At 43.9% G+C, this 19151-nt stretch overlaps 1 protein-coding gene and 1 long non-coding RNA gene across 2 annotated transcripts in view; one reads left to right on the top strand and one right to left on the bottom strand.

The window, feature by feature from the left end:
• LOC142827630 (uncharacterized) overlaps positions 1-19151 on the bottom strand; it is a 64259-nt gene that overhangs the window by 26838 nt on the left and 18270 nt on the right. The gene's annotated exons all lie outside the window — the stretch shown is intronic.
• On the top strand, positions 9744-13127 carry LOC102445702 (trace amine-associated receptor 1). The gene has a single exon (XM_006136250.5). The coding sequence runs from the start codon at positions 9838-9840 to the stop codon at positions 10879-10881; it is 1044 nt and encodes a 347-aa protein (XP_006136312.4). The 5' UTR covers positions 9744-9837; the 3' UTR covers positions 10882-13127.

Raw genomic sequence — 19151 nt, 5'->3', positions numbered from 1 at the left:
CTCTAGTCCTTCTATTATGGGAACTAATGAAGAACTTTTCTTTATGCACCCTCTCCACACCACTTATGACTTTATATACCTCTATCATATCTCCCCTCAGTCTCCTCTTTTCTAAGCTGAAAAGTCCCACTGTCTTTAGCCTCTCTTCGTATGGGACCTGTTCCAAATCATTTTAGTTGCGCTTTTCTAAACCCTTTCCAAGGCCAAAACATCTTTTTTGAGGTGAGGAGATCACATCTGTACACATTACTGAAGATATGGCGTACCATAGTTTTATACTTCCCCTCCTCCTTCTTCCCCTGGCTTCCCCCTTCAGCTCCCTCCTCCCAGGTTTCTCCCTCCCCACTCCCACCCTCTCTCTTTCCCTCTCCCACCTCCTTTCCCCAGTCTCCCCAGAAGTTAATCCTCGCCTCCCCCCCAGTTTTGTTAAATAAAGAGAGTTTCTATTTTTGAACACACATGTCCATTATTTTTTACATCAGGAACGGAGGCTAGGGAGGGGAAAGTGGAAGGAGGTGAGGGAGGAATGGGGCACAAGCCCCCAGTGGGGAGTACTGGGGTGGCTTTGCGGGTTCCTTGGGGTGGAAGCTCTCCTGCAGGGCCTCATGGATCTTGACAGCCCCCCGATTGACCCTCCTGGATGGCAGCCTGTGGCAAGTGCAGCTGGACTGATGGCCGAGTGCTGTGATGTGCCGAGTGTGGGCACTCCAAGACAGGACTGCTTTGCTGTCCCTCATTGAGGTAGACAAGCTAGCAGGGAACCCTGAGAACTGTCTGTCCGAGGTGGGGGTCAGGTCCCTTTAAGCACAGCCCTCGGCTAGCCTGAGACAGCAGCTCCACGCTCTAAGTCCTAACCTGATGCCCTGCCGACACTGGTTCTGGCCAGTCTTAAGTTCGGTTCAGGGTCCACTCAATGTGGACATGGTAGTTCGAATTAGCAAAATGCTAATTCGAATTAGTTTTTAGGTCTAGATTCACTAGTTCGAATTAGCTTAGTTCGAATTAACTAATTCGAATTAAGTTAGTTCGAATTAGTGCTGTAGTGTTTATTTTTATTTGATCTTGGAGACTTGAATTATAGAGTCTGCTATGGAGTGGAATCTGCACTGGTTGCATTAGTCATAAGTCTCTTAGCTATGGATGAAGATGAGTCCTATTACTATTCTTAGGGCCTTTCTAGACCCACTTTAAAGGTCATTTATACATCCGTTATGACTGGTTTGATTCTTGGAGATCCAGCAGCAACCTTTGTTACCATTGACCATGAGGTTTTTTTTTAAGGCATCTGCAGACTCCACTTAGTGAGAATGGTTGAAATTGCTTGAAATTACTCATCCACTGTCTTTCTGACCTCTCAGAAGGTAGTGGTGGTCAATTGTACCTGTGTCCCACCCTTTTGTCATGCTAAATATCCTGGGCTCTCTTGAAGAAGTATGTCATTGGGAGTGCTAATGAGGGCATAGGGACTGCAATGTATTCCGTATTCTGGTGACGTCCATTTTTATGTCTACTGCCTCTCAGAAAGATGGACTACCCACACATATGGGGAAGCCCTCTGATCAGCACAGGTAGCATAGTCACTGAAGTGCTGCTGCACTTCTATAGTGGTTTAAGTATAGACAAGCCCTATAAGTATGTCTACACTGCAACTGGGAGGTGTGATTGCAGTACAATAGGAGGTGTGAACCACATTGAGCATGTGTAGAACAAAGTTAGCTTAAGTGACAATAGCAGTGAATTCTCAGCAGCACTATAAGTGCCCAGGGTCCTGGGTGAGCAAAGTTGCTGCCATCAGTGTTAGCATGGCTGCTGTTGTCTGGTGCATCTCTGTGGTACTCTGGTAGGGTATGTCTACACTACAGCGCTAATTCGAACTAACTAATTAGCACAGCTAGATTTAAAAACTAGTTCGAATTAGCGTTTTGCTAATTCGAACTAGCATGTCCACACAGAGTAGACCCTAAACAGAGGTTAAGGCTGGCTGGAAGTAGTGCAGGCAGGGCATCAGATGAGGACTTAGAGCATGGAGATGCTCTCTCAGGCTAGCCGAGGGCTGTGCTTAAAGGGACCCGACCTCCACCCCAGACAGACAGTTCTCAGGGTTCCCCGCTTGCAAAGCAGTCCTGGCTTGGAGTGCCCTGAGTGCCCACACGCAGAACATCACAGCACTCGGCCATCAGCCCGGCTGCACTTGCCACAGGCTACCATCCGTGGGGAGGGGTCAGTCGGGGGGCTGCAGGAGAGCTTCCATCCCGAAAAGCCCGCAGAGCCAGCCCAGTCCTCCCTATTGGGGGCGCGTACCCCATTCCTCCCTCACCTCCTTCCACTTACCCTTCCCTAGCCCCCCTTCCTGATGCACAAAATAAAGAAAACGTGTGTTCAAAAACAGAATCTCCCCCTGGGAGAGGGGAGGGCAACTAAAATGATCAGGGGTTTGGAACAAGTCCCATATGAAGAGAGGCTAAAGAGACTGGGACTTTTCAGCTTAGAGAAGAGGAGACGGAGGGGGGATCTGATAGAGGTCTATAAAAGCAAAAGTGGTGTGGAGAGGGTGCATAAAGAAAAGTTCTTCATTAGTTCCCATAACAGAGGGTATGTCTACACTACCCTCCTAGTTAGAACTAGCGGGGTAATGTAGGCATACCGCACTTGCAAATGAAGCCCGGGATTTGAAATTCAAATCCCGGGCTTCATTTGCAAGTGCGGTATGCCTACATTACCCCGCTAGTTTGAACTAGCGGGGTAGTGTAGACATACCCAGAAGGACTAGAGGACACCAAAGGAAAGGAATGGGTAGCAGGCTTCAAACTAGTAACAGAAAGTTCTTCTTCACAAAGCAAAGAGTCAAGCTGTGGAACTCCTTGCTGCAGGAGGCTGTGAAGGCTAGAACTAGAACAGAGTTTAAAGAGATGTTAGATCAAGTCATGGAGGCTGGGTCCATGGAGTGGTATTAGCCAGGGGGTAGAAATGGTGTCCCTGCCCAAAGTTTGTGGAAGGCTGGAGATGGATGGCACGAGACAAATGGCTTGGTCACTGTCTTCCGTCCATCCCCTCCAGGGTACCTAGGGTTGGCTGCTGTCGGCAGACAGGCTACTGGGCTAGATGGGCCTTTGGTCTGACCCAGTACTGCCATTTTAAGCTCAGGACTCAGGGTCGGGGGTCTCAGTGGACCCCCTTGATTTTCATGCACACCTGCTCCTGGGTGGCCAGGCTGGCAGCTCTCCTGCCCTAGATGGCCACTTTCCTGTGCCTAGTGCGGAGTTCGTGGACGAGGTCCACGATGTCTGCACTAGACCAGGCGGGTGCCCGCCTCTTGCGGTCCTTGCCAGGCTCCCGGGAGCCACCAGCCTGGTCCCGGGAAGAGGCGGAGGGCTGGGGGGCATCGGGTGGCTGGCTCATGCCGTGCCAGGTGCAGGGTCTGCTGGCTGGGTGCTGGCAGGCTTGCACCTGGCACGGGCACCGTAGCCAGCCTGTGCCCCTTTAAGGGCTCCGGGGCCGGGAGGGGGGCAGACGAGTTTCCCTGGTGGTGCCCAGAGTGGCCACCAGGGAAACCTGGGGAGGGCTAGCCTCCCCCTAGTTCGAATTAAAGGGCTATACACCCCTTAATTCGAACTAGTAAGTTCGAACTAGGCTTAGTCCTCGTAGAATGAGGTTTACCTAGTTCGAACTAAGCGCTCCGTTAGTTCGAATTAAGTTCGAACTAGCGGAGTGCCAGTGTAGCGCCTATTAAAGTTAATTCGAACTAACGTCCGTTAGTTCGAATTAACTTTGTAGTGTAGACATACCCGTAAGGAGAAGCACAGCTAGTACTTTGCTTTTGGTGGAGTCTCTATGGACACTGGGGAAAGCTTAGAGCAATGCAGTTCTTTCTACTCATTGAAAAAGGTGAGTCTTGTGTTTGTTGCGGTGCTCAACTGTTGGTACTTACCAACACAAAGGGTGGGACTGAAGGGCCATAGTCTGACCTTTCCCATTTCAGGCATAAGTGCTGACTTCCAGATTTCCTGGGGAGTGTATGACCCCCCCCCAGCTCTGAACTAGGCCCCGCCCAGGCCCCAACCCTTCCTCCATTGCCCTACCCTCTCCTCTGAGGATGCCCCATTGTTCAGCTGGTGCCATCCGGTAGTGGGGGGACACAACCTAAAGGGCAGGTAATGTGTGTCCCCTTCTGCCCAGCTATGGGGCCACTGTACTCTCTCCACCCCATGGTACCTGCAGGGGGTTACTTTGTCCTCTCGCCATGCCTTCCTCCCTCTGGCATGATCTGCCATTCTCCCTGGCAGGTAGGACCCCAAGCATGGAGCAGGAGGGAACCACTTTCAATGGCAGGCCCTCCTGGTTGCTGCTCTGCCATCCTGCCTGGAAGATGCCTGAGAGAGTCCAAATGGGGAGGTGATGGCTTCCGCTTCACGACTGGCTCAGCTACTGGACACCTGTGCACCCATGCTGGGGCAGGGAATGAAAGTCACCTCCAGAGCTAGGGTCTGTCAGGCACCTGACCTGCAGAGCGGCATCTCAGTGGCTGGGTGCGGCTGGTTCTGCCCTTTCTGCTCCTGATATCTTGGCTGTGAATCTCCCAGGTTTGCCTCCTGCTCCTGCCCACCAGTGTCTCCTGCATGCCACCATCAGCTCGGCTGCTTGGTGGCATGCCAGAGGCTCTGGTGGGTATGGGGACAAGGACAAGTTGATTGGTGGGGTCCACCTCTGCTTGGAGGCACTGGGATGGAGGGGAGGAAGGAGAAGAGAGGCTTGCCAGTGTGCTTCCAGGGCTGGAGTACCCACAGAAGTGGCGCCTATGATTTCAGGCATATATTCTTTGGTTTGGTAAATTATTCCAGTGATACCAGCCTGCAGTCACCCCTTTCAATGCTTAAAAATAAATACTATTTATCTGATTCGTTTAAGCTCATCTGTACTGCTCAAGCCGGAGTTTGGCCCTAAGATGTTGTCCTAAATCTATTTGTAATAAACCCGTATCATAAATATAATGGGCCAGATTTTCAGTGTGTTATACCCAAGAGTTTTAAGAACTACTTTCTTTTGCAGAGCTTTTTTTAAAATTAATCTTTTGTGGCACAGCTTGTTTGAAGTCAATGGAACTAAGCTCATTTATACCAGGAGAACGTGACCTTGTTTATTTCTATAAAAACACAATGCATTGCTGTGAGGACTGTTATTACGTTGCATGTAGCAATTTCAAAGTGAATTTTATTGAAAAATAAAAATGCTTGTCAGTAACACCTTTTATATTGAGGTGGTCTTAAAACAGTTTGATTTTATAAAGAGAAAGTGGCACAATATAATGAAGTCTGTTACAAAAAATAACACAATCTTGATGTTATGGCAGCCAACCAGTATGTTTGCATATCAACATAATGATGAAGCCTAGCACATGGAAATTTTATAATCTAAGGCAGGTGTGACAGGGTCAGACCAGAGGGCTGCTACAGAGGGGGAAAAAGGCAGCCCCAGAAGCTTAAAAGGCCTGCTAAATAAAAGCGGAGGGGGCAGGACAATTAGGCTACATCTACTTGCTGTCTACACTGGCGGGGAGTTCTTGCGCAAGAACACAGACATTATAATGTGTGGAATCAGTGCCTCTTGTGCAAGAACTCTGATGCTCCTGCTCAGGAATAAGCCCTCTTGTGCAACTGTTCTTGTGCAAGAAGCCAGTGTAGACAGGCAACATGAATTTCTTGTGCAAGAAAGCCCGATGGCTAAAATGGCTATCGGAGCTTTCTTGCGCAAGAGAGTGTCTACACTGGCACGGATGCTCTTGCGCAAAAGCAAATCTCTTGTGCAAATCTCTTGTACCAGTGTAGACACTCTCTTGTGCAAATACTTTAACGCAAGAACTCTTGTGTTAAAAAGTATTTGCACAAGATTGTGCCAATGTAGACATAGGCTTAGAAGCAGCTAGTAGGGAGCTGGCCCAGCCAGACTGAGGCCAGCTTACTCTACTTCAGGCCTTCTGGAAGCCTTTAAAAGACTCCCCAGTTGGAAAGTGGGAGAGGAAATTGAGAGGATAGAAGAGAGGTAGCAAGTAAGACGGAGCATCTTTAGAGCAGGAACAGCAGGGGAGGGACTCCCAAAGGAGTGGCTGGGTTCGCTACCCCTGCAAGCTCCAGCCCCTGGGGAAAGGGGAAAGCTGCCAGCCCAAACAGTGGCCTGGGAAAAAGGTGCCCTTGCCACTTATGGAAACTAGCCAAAGAACAGAACTGATCTAGCCAGGTAGAAGTGGGTGAGCAGAGAAATGCTACTATTAAAAAGTAAACATGATGGAAATCTAATTAGGTTTGTCATTTAGAACAGGTTTGATTAAACATCTGTCAAGGGAAAGCCCATTTACTAACTTGTATTGATTTTTGGGGAGATAAAGTACATACTTTGAATTTCAGAGACTATCAGAAAAGAGAACTAGTATGAGGAAATGCATGATTCTATACAAATATTAAGTTCATTAATTATAAAGGGGAATTTCACAGATATAGTATATATGGTGATTTCTTCTAGGGAAAAAGTTTGTTTGGCTAAAAGGAAAATTTGGCTGTCAATTGCAGCTATGCCTTAAAATAAATAAAGCTCTGAGGGCTGCTCTTATATGCCATTCTATTACTATTTTTTCAATATTATACAAAATTGTTTGTTGAATTATTTGATCAGTCTTTTACAAGGGTTGGTCAAACTTTCTGCTGTAGAGCTCCTGTGTTACCAATTAAGGTAAAGAATATGGCCAGATACGTCTCTCAGCAGTGTTAACAACTTGTGAGTGTGTGGCAACTGTGTGTGTGCATGAGTACTATGTTCATTATAAAATATGATTAGCTTTCAGTTTTACTCAAAGTGATCTTTCAGTTGCAATATCAGTGTAACATCCCAGGACTCTTTTTCTAGTAACATGCTGTCTGTATTTGATTTAGTGTTTGTTTTCACTATATCAGATTGAGTACAACACAACAGGAACTAGGGAAAAGTTCATATTGCTAGTTTTATAGACCCTGCCCAAATAAGAAGGAAAGAACAAAATTTTAAAAAGAAATAGTTTAGCTTATAAAATTAGTAGCAACTGACTCAAAGCAAGGGGAGTTTTAATAGTATTCTAGTAAAGAGATGTCTGCGTTATAAATATAGTCAAAAAAGCATACTTCTAAGATCAAGAGTTAATAATGGCAACAGTGGTATCCCTTTTCTTCCGAAGTTTTTGAATTAGGGCTTCTTGCTTACTGGTCACCCTGTATTGAAACTGTGTCATGGTATTAATCTGTAGTGTCAACCAGAGAATAAACTACCTGGGCTGCTACAGATCATTAAAAGAATGCACAAATATGCACCCTTTTGTCCTGATTCTGCTCTCAGTTATGCCATGTCAAATCCAAAGAAACTCTATTTGTGTAATTGAGTGTAGAATAATGCCCTACGTTTCTCATAGTACAGTAAAACTCCAATAGTCCAGCATCCAATAGTCCAGCACTCCTGATAGTCCGGCATCAAAATGGCAAGAGCCTAGTGAGTGAGTTTCGGCAAAAAATGAATCACAAGGTAACAGCGGCAGCAGCTGAACTGAACAAAAAGGGTAAAAAATTCTTTAAAAAACTAAAACATTACAGTATACTGTATACAGTATGTACAATAAAAAGAGTTAAGAACACTTTATATACAGTATATAATGTATACAGTATATATATAAAACCATTTTATAGTACCTCCTGATAGTCTGGCATATTTGATAATCCGGCACCACCTATGTCCCATAGGTTCCGGATTATCGGAAGTCTACTGTACATTCTCTCCATAAACACCTTCCATTTCTTCATGTAGACTCCGAGCTTGCCCATGGCTTCATTTAGATACATTACTGTTCCTATATGGAGTCTCACTGAATACATTAATAAGCTCTAGCTCCTATATAGGGCTTTTCTTCCATAGATCTCAAAGCACTTTGCAAAGGCTGTCAGGATCATTCCCATTTTACAGACAGGAAAACTGAGGGAAGTGACTTATCCAGGGTTCCTCAGCAGGCCAGTGGAAGTGCTGGAAAGTGTTCTTATTCATTAGGCCACATTATCCTTTCCACACTATAGCCTTCTCCACAAACACAGATACATTTATTCTCTGAGGGTATATCTACACTGCCACCCTAGTTCAAACTAGGGTGGCTAATGTGGGCATTCGAAGTTGCAAATGAAGCCTGGGATTTAAATATCCTGGGCTTCATTTGAATCTTGCCGGGTGCCGCCATTTTTAAATCCCCCTCAGTGCGGACTCCGTGCCCGCAGCTACACGCGGCACGGAGTAGGTAGTTCAAATTAGGTGTACCGGTGGTTCCACAAGGTGTACCGGTAGTTCGAATTAGAGCACTACCTACTCCATGCCGCGTGTAGCCACGGGCATGGAGTCCACACTAAGGGGGATTTAAAAATGGTGGCGCCCAGCAAGATGCAAAGGAAGCCCGGGATATTTAAATCCTGGGCTTCATTTGCAATTTCAAATGCCTACATTAGCCACCCTAGTTCGAACTAGGGTGGCAGTGTAGACATACCCTGAGCACTCAGTAAGGTGCCAGGGGCTGATACAAACCCTTTAAAAAAGATGGACCTTAAGAGTTAGCAACCTATGAAGAAAACATGTAGGCAAAGAGCTTTGCATAATACTTGTGCGTCATGATGCAATAGTTCAGAAAAATAGAAGATGGTACCAGGATCTTTCACCTAAGCTATAATGACACTGAAGCAGGTAATGACCCTGATGAGGAACTGTGCATCTAAAACCCAGGTGATGTTGTTGAGTTGCTTGTTCCAGAGAGGCCAAAGACTCAGAAAGAAATGGGAGACGGGCAGAAACCCATATGCCCCGAAGTTGTCCAGACTGCTTTCAAGACCAAATAAGCCATGATTCTATTATCCTTGTTCCCATCCCTGATCATAACCAGATGGAAAGACAAGAGTCTTGGGAACTGGCATCAGCATAGCAACCAATCAAAGTACTTCATGCCCGGCAGTCAGAGAGGGAGAATAGGATTGATGGTCAGAGGGAAGATGTGACTGTGGATTAAGTGACATTTACTAGATGAATATCTCAGGGTTTTTGTTGTTAATAGGAATCTTCCCTGAGTTAATGGAAATTTCCTTTTACTTGCCAGATGTTACCATCTGTATGTCTGTTCTGTCCACTTTGACTTTTAAGGCTTTGATTTATATCTGCAAGAAGCTGTGGCCAAGTGGGGTTGCAGAATCTAAAACAAAGAGTTTTCAGGGGAATGTGAATACTACTGGATGCTCTTGAACTTTTGAAAGAAAGATACACCTTTAAAAAAGCCATTAAAAAATCTGGGGGATATATCCTGTCTCCCTACTGCTGCACAGAGGGATCTATATCTTGTCAAACTTACCTTCCCTGAGGTAGCTCTGTGTAGTTTCTGCTACTCACAGTATGGCTATGTCTACACTGGCAGATTCTTGCGCAAGAACGGCCATACTTGCGCAAGAAGCTGTGAGCATAGACATAGCCTACGGGTGGCTGGTGGATAAAGAAGACCCACAGGTGTGCTGCTGCATTAATTGGGCCATGAATCAGTCTCAGTTCAGAAATATCTAATGATAGAAATGTAATTCTGTTTCAAAGCTAGTTTAATCTGCTCTATGACTTTAATGAATTAAGGAAAATGAATTTCCTAGAGGCTCTGGTAGATGCAATATGTTTTATGATTTTCTTTTCTCTCTCTCTCTCTCTCTCTGCAGTTATTGTGGCTTGGATGAACACCAAGAAAAACAATAAACAACTCTAAATGTATTTCAGCACTGTGACAAAAGTTGCCTGTGCAACATCCCGCAGACTGAGATGACAATGTACTTAAGTGGGGTTGAGATCTCAGGAAGGATGCAGTTTTGTGAATCTGTCAATAGTTCCTGCATAAAAAGCAGCTGGTCAAGCAATATACGTATTTCCATGTATATCTTCATGATGTGCATCATCCTGGCCACATTGGCTGGAAATCTGACTGTTATCATCTCAATAGTGCACTTCAAGCAGCTCCATACACCTACAAATTTTTTGATCCTTTCCATGTCTACTGTTGACTTCTTATTGGGGTGCTTCATCATGCCTTATAGTATGGTGAGGTCTGTTGAGCACTGCTGGTACTTTGGAGAACTCTTCTGCAAAATCCACACTAGCATAGACATTATGCTGAGCACAGCCTCCATTTTCCATCTTTCCTTCATTTCTGTTGATCGCTACTATGCTGTGTGTGATCCACTGAGATACAAATCTAAGATCAATATTTACATCATAGTCATCATGATCGTCATCAGTTGGACCATCCCTGCTATTTTTGCTTTTGGGATGATCTTTCTGGAGCTAAATTTAAAAGGAGCAGAAGAGATTTTCTATAATCACATCCACTGCGTTGGAGGCTGTTTTGTCTTTTTCAGTGGAACTTCAGGTGTGGTGGCCTCCATGATTTCATTCTACATCCCTGGATTTGTTATGTTGTGCGTCTATGGGAAAATATATGCTATAGCCAAGAGGCAGGCAAGATCCATTAAAGATGCAACTAGTCAAACACAGATCAGATTTGAAATGAAGCATCACATTTCTCGAAGCAGAGAAAGGAAAGCTGCAAAGACATTAGGCGTAGTGATGGGTGTTTTTCTCATATGCTGGTCTCCATTTTTCTTCTGTACTGCCACTGACCCCTTTCTGAACTACTCCACACCACCTATCCTCATTGATGCATTGGTGTGGTTTGGTTACTTGAATTCTACATTTAACCCATTAGTGTATGCATTTTTTTACATGTGGTTTCGCAAAGCACTAAAGCTGATTCTGTTTGGTAAAGTTTTCCAACAGGACTCTTCCAGAACTCGATTAATTTTAGAATAACATACTTAGAATGTTTGGACTTGCTACATTTAGCAATTGGTTGGAGATTGGGCTTACAAAGATAACAGGAAAAGAGAGGGAATCATCAGCTGTTTGTTTACCCGCTTTTCCAGTCTGTTTCAGGTTGCAAACTGTGATACCTTAAACCTTGTCTCAGTACAACATAGAAATTGCACCTAATTAGACTCAGTGCTTTGGTTATTATTATTAATGATTGATTTAGTACTTACAATGTGCTCAGCTCTGTACAATACACAAAAGTAAAGAGGGAACTTGCAATTTGAAAGGACATTGCATCACTTTGAATGGAGAAATCATTTAATTCTACTACTCTAAGCACTGTTATCTTTAGGAAGGCCTGTCTCTCATGTATTAAGAAAGAAAACACACAACAGATTTCATTGTTGAATGGAGGTTTGAATGAATCTACAACCCTCTGAGCGAAGCAACAAAGGGCTTGTCTTTTGAATTTCCACCAATGACCCAAAGATGAAAGAGTATAGCTCTTATCATAAAGCTCTGATCCCTTCTAATATAGCTTAATATTTCTTATGTGATAATTTAAGATTCTAATTGTAAATGGGATCTGAACAGTATCAGAAGCAGAACTTCAGCAAACAGAACTCGGAAACAACACTTAATACATAGAGCGGGCCTGCACAACTCGGAAAGCGGTGAGGGCCATATTACTCCAAAGAAAACAGCTGCAGGCCGCAAGGATAGGTTCGGGGGAGGGGGTGATACTTTATTAAGAATTTTTCAGTTAAATCAGGCCTGCACAACATACAACTCCCAGTGCCCTTACCCTCTCCTCTCCCAGCATCACCTTGTCCCCCCTCCCACTGACACCTCCCCTCCTGCCCTTTTCCTCATTGTCTCCACTTGGCCCCCTGGCATTTGTCTCTCCTGCACCCTGCCCGTTGGTGCCTTCCCTTTTCTCCTGACCTGTCACCCTCCCCTCTGCACAAGCCCTTTCCCCTCCCCTACCTGGCTTCTTCCTTCCAGTTTGCGGGGCTGCCAGAGCGTTTTTGAATCCGGCAGTTGCCGGCCGTGATGTCACGACGCCACGTCACGTCAGTGTCCTGGCGTCTGCTGGTGTCCCTCCCTCTGGCTTGCACCCCTCCTCCTCATCCCGGAGCTGTACGCAGGCAGCCCGGTGGCGAGAATCGCTGCACTTCCCTCTCCCCGAAGGCGCTCTGCTCCTCCACCCGGCTGGCGGATCGGATGGGGCCGCGGTGCCCATAGTCATCATGGGCTGCACAATGAGACCCTGTGGGCTGCATGCGGCCCGCGGGCCGTATGTTGAGCAGTCCTGACCTAGGGACTAGTATCTGAAAACCATTGCAAATTGTATTGGCCAATATCCTCTACCAGTTGCAGGCCGATAAGACTATTCTGTCATGTAAGATGAACAATGTAAAATGTACGATGGCTGAACATTTTAGTTAGGGTATATTGTTATTTTAACAAATGTCAACAAAAATTGTTGATTAAGACACTTTTTGTTGACTTTTAAAGTAAGAGATTGATATGTTAAAATTAATTACCTGCTACCAAAGGGTACGTCTACACAGTGGCACTATTTCAGGATAACATCCGTTATCCTGAAATAGCGTTCTGCACCTCTTAACAGCATGCCCGTTACTTTGAAATACATTCAAAATAATGGGCTTCTTATTCTGGCATCCTGTAAACCTTGTTGCATGAGGATTAATGAAGACACCGGAATAGTGATTTCTTTTGAAATTAGCACTAGGTAGACAGCCCCAAATTTTGAAATAAGCTATTTAAAAATAAGCTATGCAATTGTAGCTCAAATTGCACAGCTTGCTTTGAGGTATGCGCTGCTGAGTTGATGTACCTAAACTGAAAAAGAAATAATATCTCAGGCCTAATTTTGCAAACACTACCAGGTATAATATTTACTACTGGGCAAAATGATTCTTGAGAGCAGCCAGTGGAGATAGACTCTACAGTAAGAGCTATGCACAGTAGTAAATGAATATTACATTGGGTCCTGTGCTGACATGGATAGGCAAATGTATGCCATGTGTTGCATTTTGTCTTTTACTCTGTGTTTTGTACAGCGCCTAGCACAAGGAGAATGCAAGCTGCCTATTCATGTTTCAGTAGGAAATTAAAACGATGCTACTTTTCACCAGACCAAACTATCAATGCTTCCTGTTTTCTCTTTTACTCTATTATTGTTAAGCTAACATCTTGTAAATCTGTATTTTTCCCAAACTAATTTAAAATAAACAATTACTGATTTATATTGAGGCTGGCCAAGTGTGTTGTTGAACGTTTTTTATCACCAATGATACTATGACTATTTCATTGCACTCCATGCATTTATAAATTACTTAAGAAAGTAACTAACAACAGATACATTAACTGAGTTTTGTACAGCCTTTTTTGGTGCAACTTATGTCTCTCTCTCTGATGGATCAGATAAGTTGGCTGACACAGTGGAGAGGCTGGAGGAGCGAGGGGAAGCTCCTTATCTCAGGCCACCCACTTCTTGCGCAGTAATGACTGTACTGAGCCTTTGACAACTGTTCCCTCCTTGAGTTGCTACCTGAGATATAGGTAACCAAAGTAGAGAAGAAAGAGGACTCATTTGGTGTGTCTAGACTACATGCCTCCGTCGATGAAGGCATGTAGATTAGACAGATAGACAAAGGGAAATGAAGCCGTGATTTAAATAATCGTGGCTTCATTTAAATTTACATGGCTGCCACGCTGAGCCGACAAACAGCTGATCAGCTGTTTGTTGGCTCAGCGCGCTAGTCTGGACGCTCCGTGCTGACCTGAAAGCCTTTTATCGACATCCCCCTTTTGCCTCGTAGGATGAGGTTTACAGGGGATGTCGATAAAAGGCTTTCATTTCAACAGGGGAGCGTCCAGACTAGTGCTCTGAGCCGACAAACAGCTGATCAGCTGTTTGTCGGCTCAGCGCGGCAGCCATGTAAATTTAAATGAAGCCGCGATTATTTAAATCGCGGCTTCATTTCCCTTTGCCAAATAAAGAAATCTACATGGCTCCGTCGACGGAGCCATGTAGTTTAGACGTACCCATTATGTCACCATACTTCCCTATGTAAGGGCACAGTGGAAACATTCATCAATGATGTAGATATTGGGATAGAGAGTACGCTTATTAAGTTTGCAGATGATACCAAACTGGGTGGGGTTGCGACTTCTTTGGAGGATAGGGACATAATTCAAAATGACCTTAGCGAGTTAGAGAAATGGTCAGAGGTAAACAGGATGAGGTTTAATAAAGAGAAATGCAAAGTGCTCCACGTAGGAAGGAACAATCAGTTCCATACATACAAGATGGGAAGCGACTGTCTAGGAAGGAGCACGGCGGAAAGGGATCTAGGCGTCATAGTGGACCACAAGTTGAATATGAGTCAACAGTGTGATGCTGTTGCAAAAAAAGCAAATATGATTCTAGGTTGTATCAACAGGTGTGTTGTAAGCAAAACTCGTGAAGTCATTCTGCCGCTCTACTCTGCACTAGTTAGGCCTCAGCTGGAGTACTGTGTCCAGTTCTGGGCGCCACATTTCAAGAAAGATGTGGAGAAATTGGAAAGGGTACAGAGAAGAGCGACAAGAATGATTAAAGGTCTGGAGAACATGATCTATGAAGCCAGGCTTCATGAACTGGGCTTGTTTAGTTTGGAAAAAAGAAGATTAAGGGGGGACATGATAGCGGTTTTCAAATATCTAAAAGGGTGTCACAAGGAGGAAGGAGAAAATTTGTTCCTCTTGGTTTCTGAGGACAGGACAAGGAGTAATGGGCTTAAAGTGCAGCAGGGGAGGTTTAGATTGGACATTAGGAAAAAATTCCTAACTGTCAGGGTGGTCAAATATTGGAATAAATTGCCAAGGGAGGTGGTGGAATCTCCCTCTCTGGAGATATTTAAGAACAGGTTAGATAGACATCTGTCAGGGATGGTGTAGACGGAGCGTGGTCCTGCCTTGAGGGCGGGGGGCTGGACTCGATGACCTCTTGAGGTCCCTTCCAGTCCTATTATTCTATGATTCTATGATTCTATCAGTGGGATCTTTTAAAAATATAGAGGGCTGAAAAAGTCTTCTGGAAACAGTTCCCTGAAAGCCATCATCTACAGCTAATCACCAAGCAATGAAGTCAGCCACTCTGAGCTAAGCCATAAGGCCAGAACTACCATGGCATACTTTAAAGACGTGAATGTTAAGGTGAATGAGTTATGTAAGCAAGAAAGGCCCCCTGAGGAATGTGTGCATATGTTGGAGACATGTTCTAAGTAACACATATGCATATATAATTGACCTATATAAGGAATATATAATAATCATCATTAATGGGTTATCCTTTCAAATCCTTGAATAACTGCCCAAAATTAAAACTTCATTTTGAGGGTCCTTTGTGTCACCAACTGATCCTTAGAGCACATGCTTATTGGATCAGTTGGTAAAGTTTGATTTTGGACAGCTATTCAAGGAGATGAAAGTTTAACCCATTAATGGAATTTTAGCTGAATATCCCCAATTGCTGCTTTATGGGGAGTGGAATGATAGAGAGAGGGTGCATGATTCTGGCTTCCTCCAAGCACCAAAGGCATATTGTGGAGCACCTCAGTAGGGTAGCAAATAAAACTAGAACAAAAGAACCACTCTCCTAAATTGCTGTACTAAATCATCATAAACTGTGAATCTAACATCTCAGACAGTGTTAATGTGACAGTACCATCATTAATTTGCAACCACGCCTGCGACAGAACAACACCCTCATGCCAACTAGTTCAGCAACAGAGCAATAGCTGGAACAGTAACAGCTGGCCCTGGTAAAAGCTCCAGCAGTTTGTGAATGATAATTCTCAGCAGAAGGGGAGCCTTCACACAAAAACTACTAGCAAATAGGTATTTGGCCTTCACCAAACTTAGAAGGGAGATTTTCAAGTTCTTAGTAATTTATGGCTATAAAACAAATTGGTTTGTACATGGCACAACTGAGAGTTTCAGAAATAACTTTTCTCCTGTGTCTGATTAGCTAAAGTTTGTAGTTTCCCAAAGTGCCTTGTTCCTTTCTGTTTACAGACTGTGTGGTCCTGGGAGGCACAGCTACTTTAATGAAGTCCAGTACTATTTACTTTCATTAGTCCTAATCACTGCCAGTTATTGCAAGTGATGATGAAACCCTACAAAACAAGGTATGTTAATGAGGTCCCCTGGTGTCTATTTAAACCCAAACATTTGGCAAATTGGAAGTGAGAAAAATGCCTTGTGCTTTTGTCAGATTGGATTATAAATTGTGGTCAGTGGAGCAGAATGTAAGCAAGTGCACCTTCAAAGTGTCATCGTGTAAATGAAGTGCTAAGGGCATTGTTAACTTTCTGATCAACACATTGAGTTTCTGACCCTATTAAACACTTCCCAAATGACTGCCTCTTTCAAAACAAATGTGTCTCCAATGGATGAGCTCAGGTTTTAACTTCTGTGAAAACTTTTGGCAATTATTCCTGGCTTGACATTAAGAAAGTATTTTCTCTGGTTAAACCTGTTTGTTCATTTTATGTTATTCCATATAACTGGGTCCAGTCTGCTGCTGGTAATGTTAATGGCAAAGTTCCCCTTGATCCAAAGTCTGTAATTTGGATTTTTGTGCTTTATGTATTTCCAGAAACCTGAGACAGAATTATAGCCCACCACAGAGTATTTAACAGTTATGATAAAAAGCAAACACACAACAGCATCAGTACAACTTTACGACTGAAGTATTACAGCAGCAGCACATCAAGTCTGAACAGAAGAGGCTAGAAGAAAAGCAAGTGAATCCTGTTCTTGCCCAAGAGGCATGGCTGGAACACACAGCAATGTCAGGTGCATCGGTGGGAATTGGCTTAATGGCAGAATCTGTTATGAACCAACTCTCCCCAAGTCTAAAGCAGTCCCCCCCAATCAGAACAGCATATCTGAATGGAAATGCCCGTCATGAGGCAAATCCAAATCCTAGACCTGGATACAGTGAACGCGTGCACTCGACCTGCGCCCAGCCATCTCCGACTTGGTGAATGTATGTGGGTTGACTTATCCTAATAACTAGGGCTGTCAATTGACCTGCATTAATGCCAGCGATTAACGCAGGACAGGATTAATGCGTTAATCCTTTAAACCTTAAAATCCTTTAATCGCAGGCATTAATGCTGTGTTGCCCCTTTGAAGTGCTGCTCTGGCACTTCAAAGGGGCAGCGCAAGCAGAGCCAGGGATCAGCTGGAGTCCCCGGCTGATCCCTGGCTCCGCTTTTGCAAAGCGCTTTTGAAGCACTGAAGCAGCACTTCAAAAGGGCTTTGCAATGCGGAGCCGGGGATCAGCCGGGGACTCCATCTGGTCCCCAGCTCCACGTTGCGCTGCCCCTTGAAATGCTGCGGTGCTGCCCCTTTGAAAAGCCACCGCTGCGTTTCAAAGGGGCAGCACACGTGATTAATCATGCAATTAATCACAGTTAAATTTTTAATCATTTGACAGCCCTACTAATAAACAGAAATTCCCAGCTATGAACTTGGATCCAAATCTAGTTCCTGGGTGCAGACCAAGAGAAGACAGGATTGTCCCTATCTCTGCATAAGAGTGAAACTGAAGGAAATCTTACTATAAAAACATGGTAAATTCATGAGCCTCAAGTGATTGCTATTCTATGAACCAAGCCCCTACCTGTTAGGCTGGGGCCTGCTGTATACCTGGAGAAACATGTGTTGCTTCCAAATGCATCCCCTGCCTCTATAGCAATAGGAAACAGAATGATAGAATTGTAGGATCAGATGGGACCTCAAGAGGTCATCTAATCCAGTCCACTGTATCCATGGCAGGACCAAGAATTATCTGGAATGGATCTTCCCTGATAGATGTTTGTCTAACCTGCTCTTAAACATCTCCAATGAGAGATTTCATGACCTCCCCTAGGTAATTTATTGTAGTGCTTAACCTCCCTGTCAGGAAGTTTTACCTAATGTCCAACTCAAACTTCTCTTGTTGAAATTTAAGTCCATTGCTTCTTTCCCAATCATAAGATGTTAAAGAGAACATTTTTTTCTCCTTGTAACAAACTTTTATGTACTTAGAAAATAATTATGTTTGTCCTCTCTCTGTCTTCTCTTTTCCACACTGAACAAACCTAATTTTTTCAAACTTCCTTCATAGGTCATGCATTCTAGACCTTTAATCATTTTTGTTGCTCTTCTCTGGACTGTCTACAATTTGTCCACATATTTCCTGAAATGTGATGTCCAGAACTAGACACAATATTCCAGTTGAGGCCTAATCAGCATAAAGTAGAAAAGAATTACTTCTTGTGTCTTTCTTTCAGCACTCCTGCTAATACATCCCAGAATTATATATATTTTTTGCAAGAGTTACACTGTTGACTCCTGTTTATCTCATGATCCACTATGACTCCCAGATCCCTTTCCACAGTATTCCTTTCTAGCCAGTCATTGTGTGCAATTGATTGTTCCTTCCTAAGTGGAATGCTTTGCATTTTTTCTTATTTAATTTCATTCTGTTTACCTCAGACTATTTCTCCATTTTGTCCAGATCATTTTGAGTATGAATTCTATTTTCCAAAGCACTTGCAACCCTTCCCAGGTTGGTATCATCCACAAACTTTGTGTGTGCTCTTTATGTCATTATCTAAATCAGTGATGTCCAACTTTTTTTTATACTGTGGACTGCCAAACCCATCCACAAAATTTTAGCAGACCGGCAACATTTATATTCGCACATTTGCATATTCATTATTAAAATAATGAATATGTAAATATGCAAATAAAATGTTGCCGGTCCATCAAATATGCATTTCAGACCCAGCCCCCGCAGTCGCCATGGTCCAGCAGCTAGTGGGTTCGTGGCCCCGCACCAGTCCAGTTGGTAACCGCTAATCTAAATAGTCGATGAAGATAGTGAATGGAGACTGACCCAGAACTGATTCCTACCAAATTAGGATATTTTAAAAGGTAAGGGCACATACAAATCACACCTTATTTCATCCTCCACACAGATAACAAACTGTAGCCAACTGATAACAAGAAAAACAGGATTAGAAAACACTAAATATTAGCAAACCTGGCTGTGTTTATTTTATTAGCAGAAAGCCTTGATTTGCAATTATCTATTTGAAGACTTTTTTAACACTCATCACTGTGGTGCTTAACTGCTTTTCTGAATAGGGTTGTTTTCTTGAATCAGGCCCAATGCGCCAGGTTCTCAAAGGTATTTAGGTACC

Source organism: Pelodiscus sinensis, chromosome 3 (assembly GCF_052426305.1).
Source record: "Pelodiscus sinensis isolate ZL-2025 chromosome 3, ASM5242630v1, whole genome shotgun sequence".
Taxonomy (NCBI): Eukaryota; Metazoa; Chordata; order Testudines; family Trionychidae; genus Pelodiscus; species Pelodiscus sinensis.
Note: the sequence above shows the minus strand (reverse complement) of the source record. Positions and strands in the feature narration are given on the sequence as shown.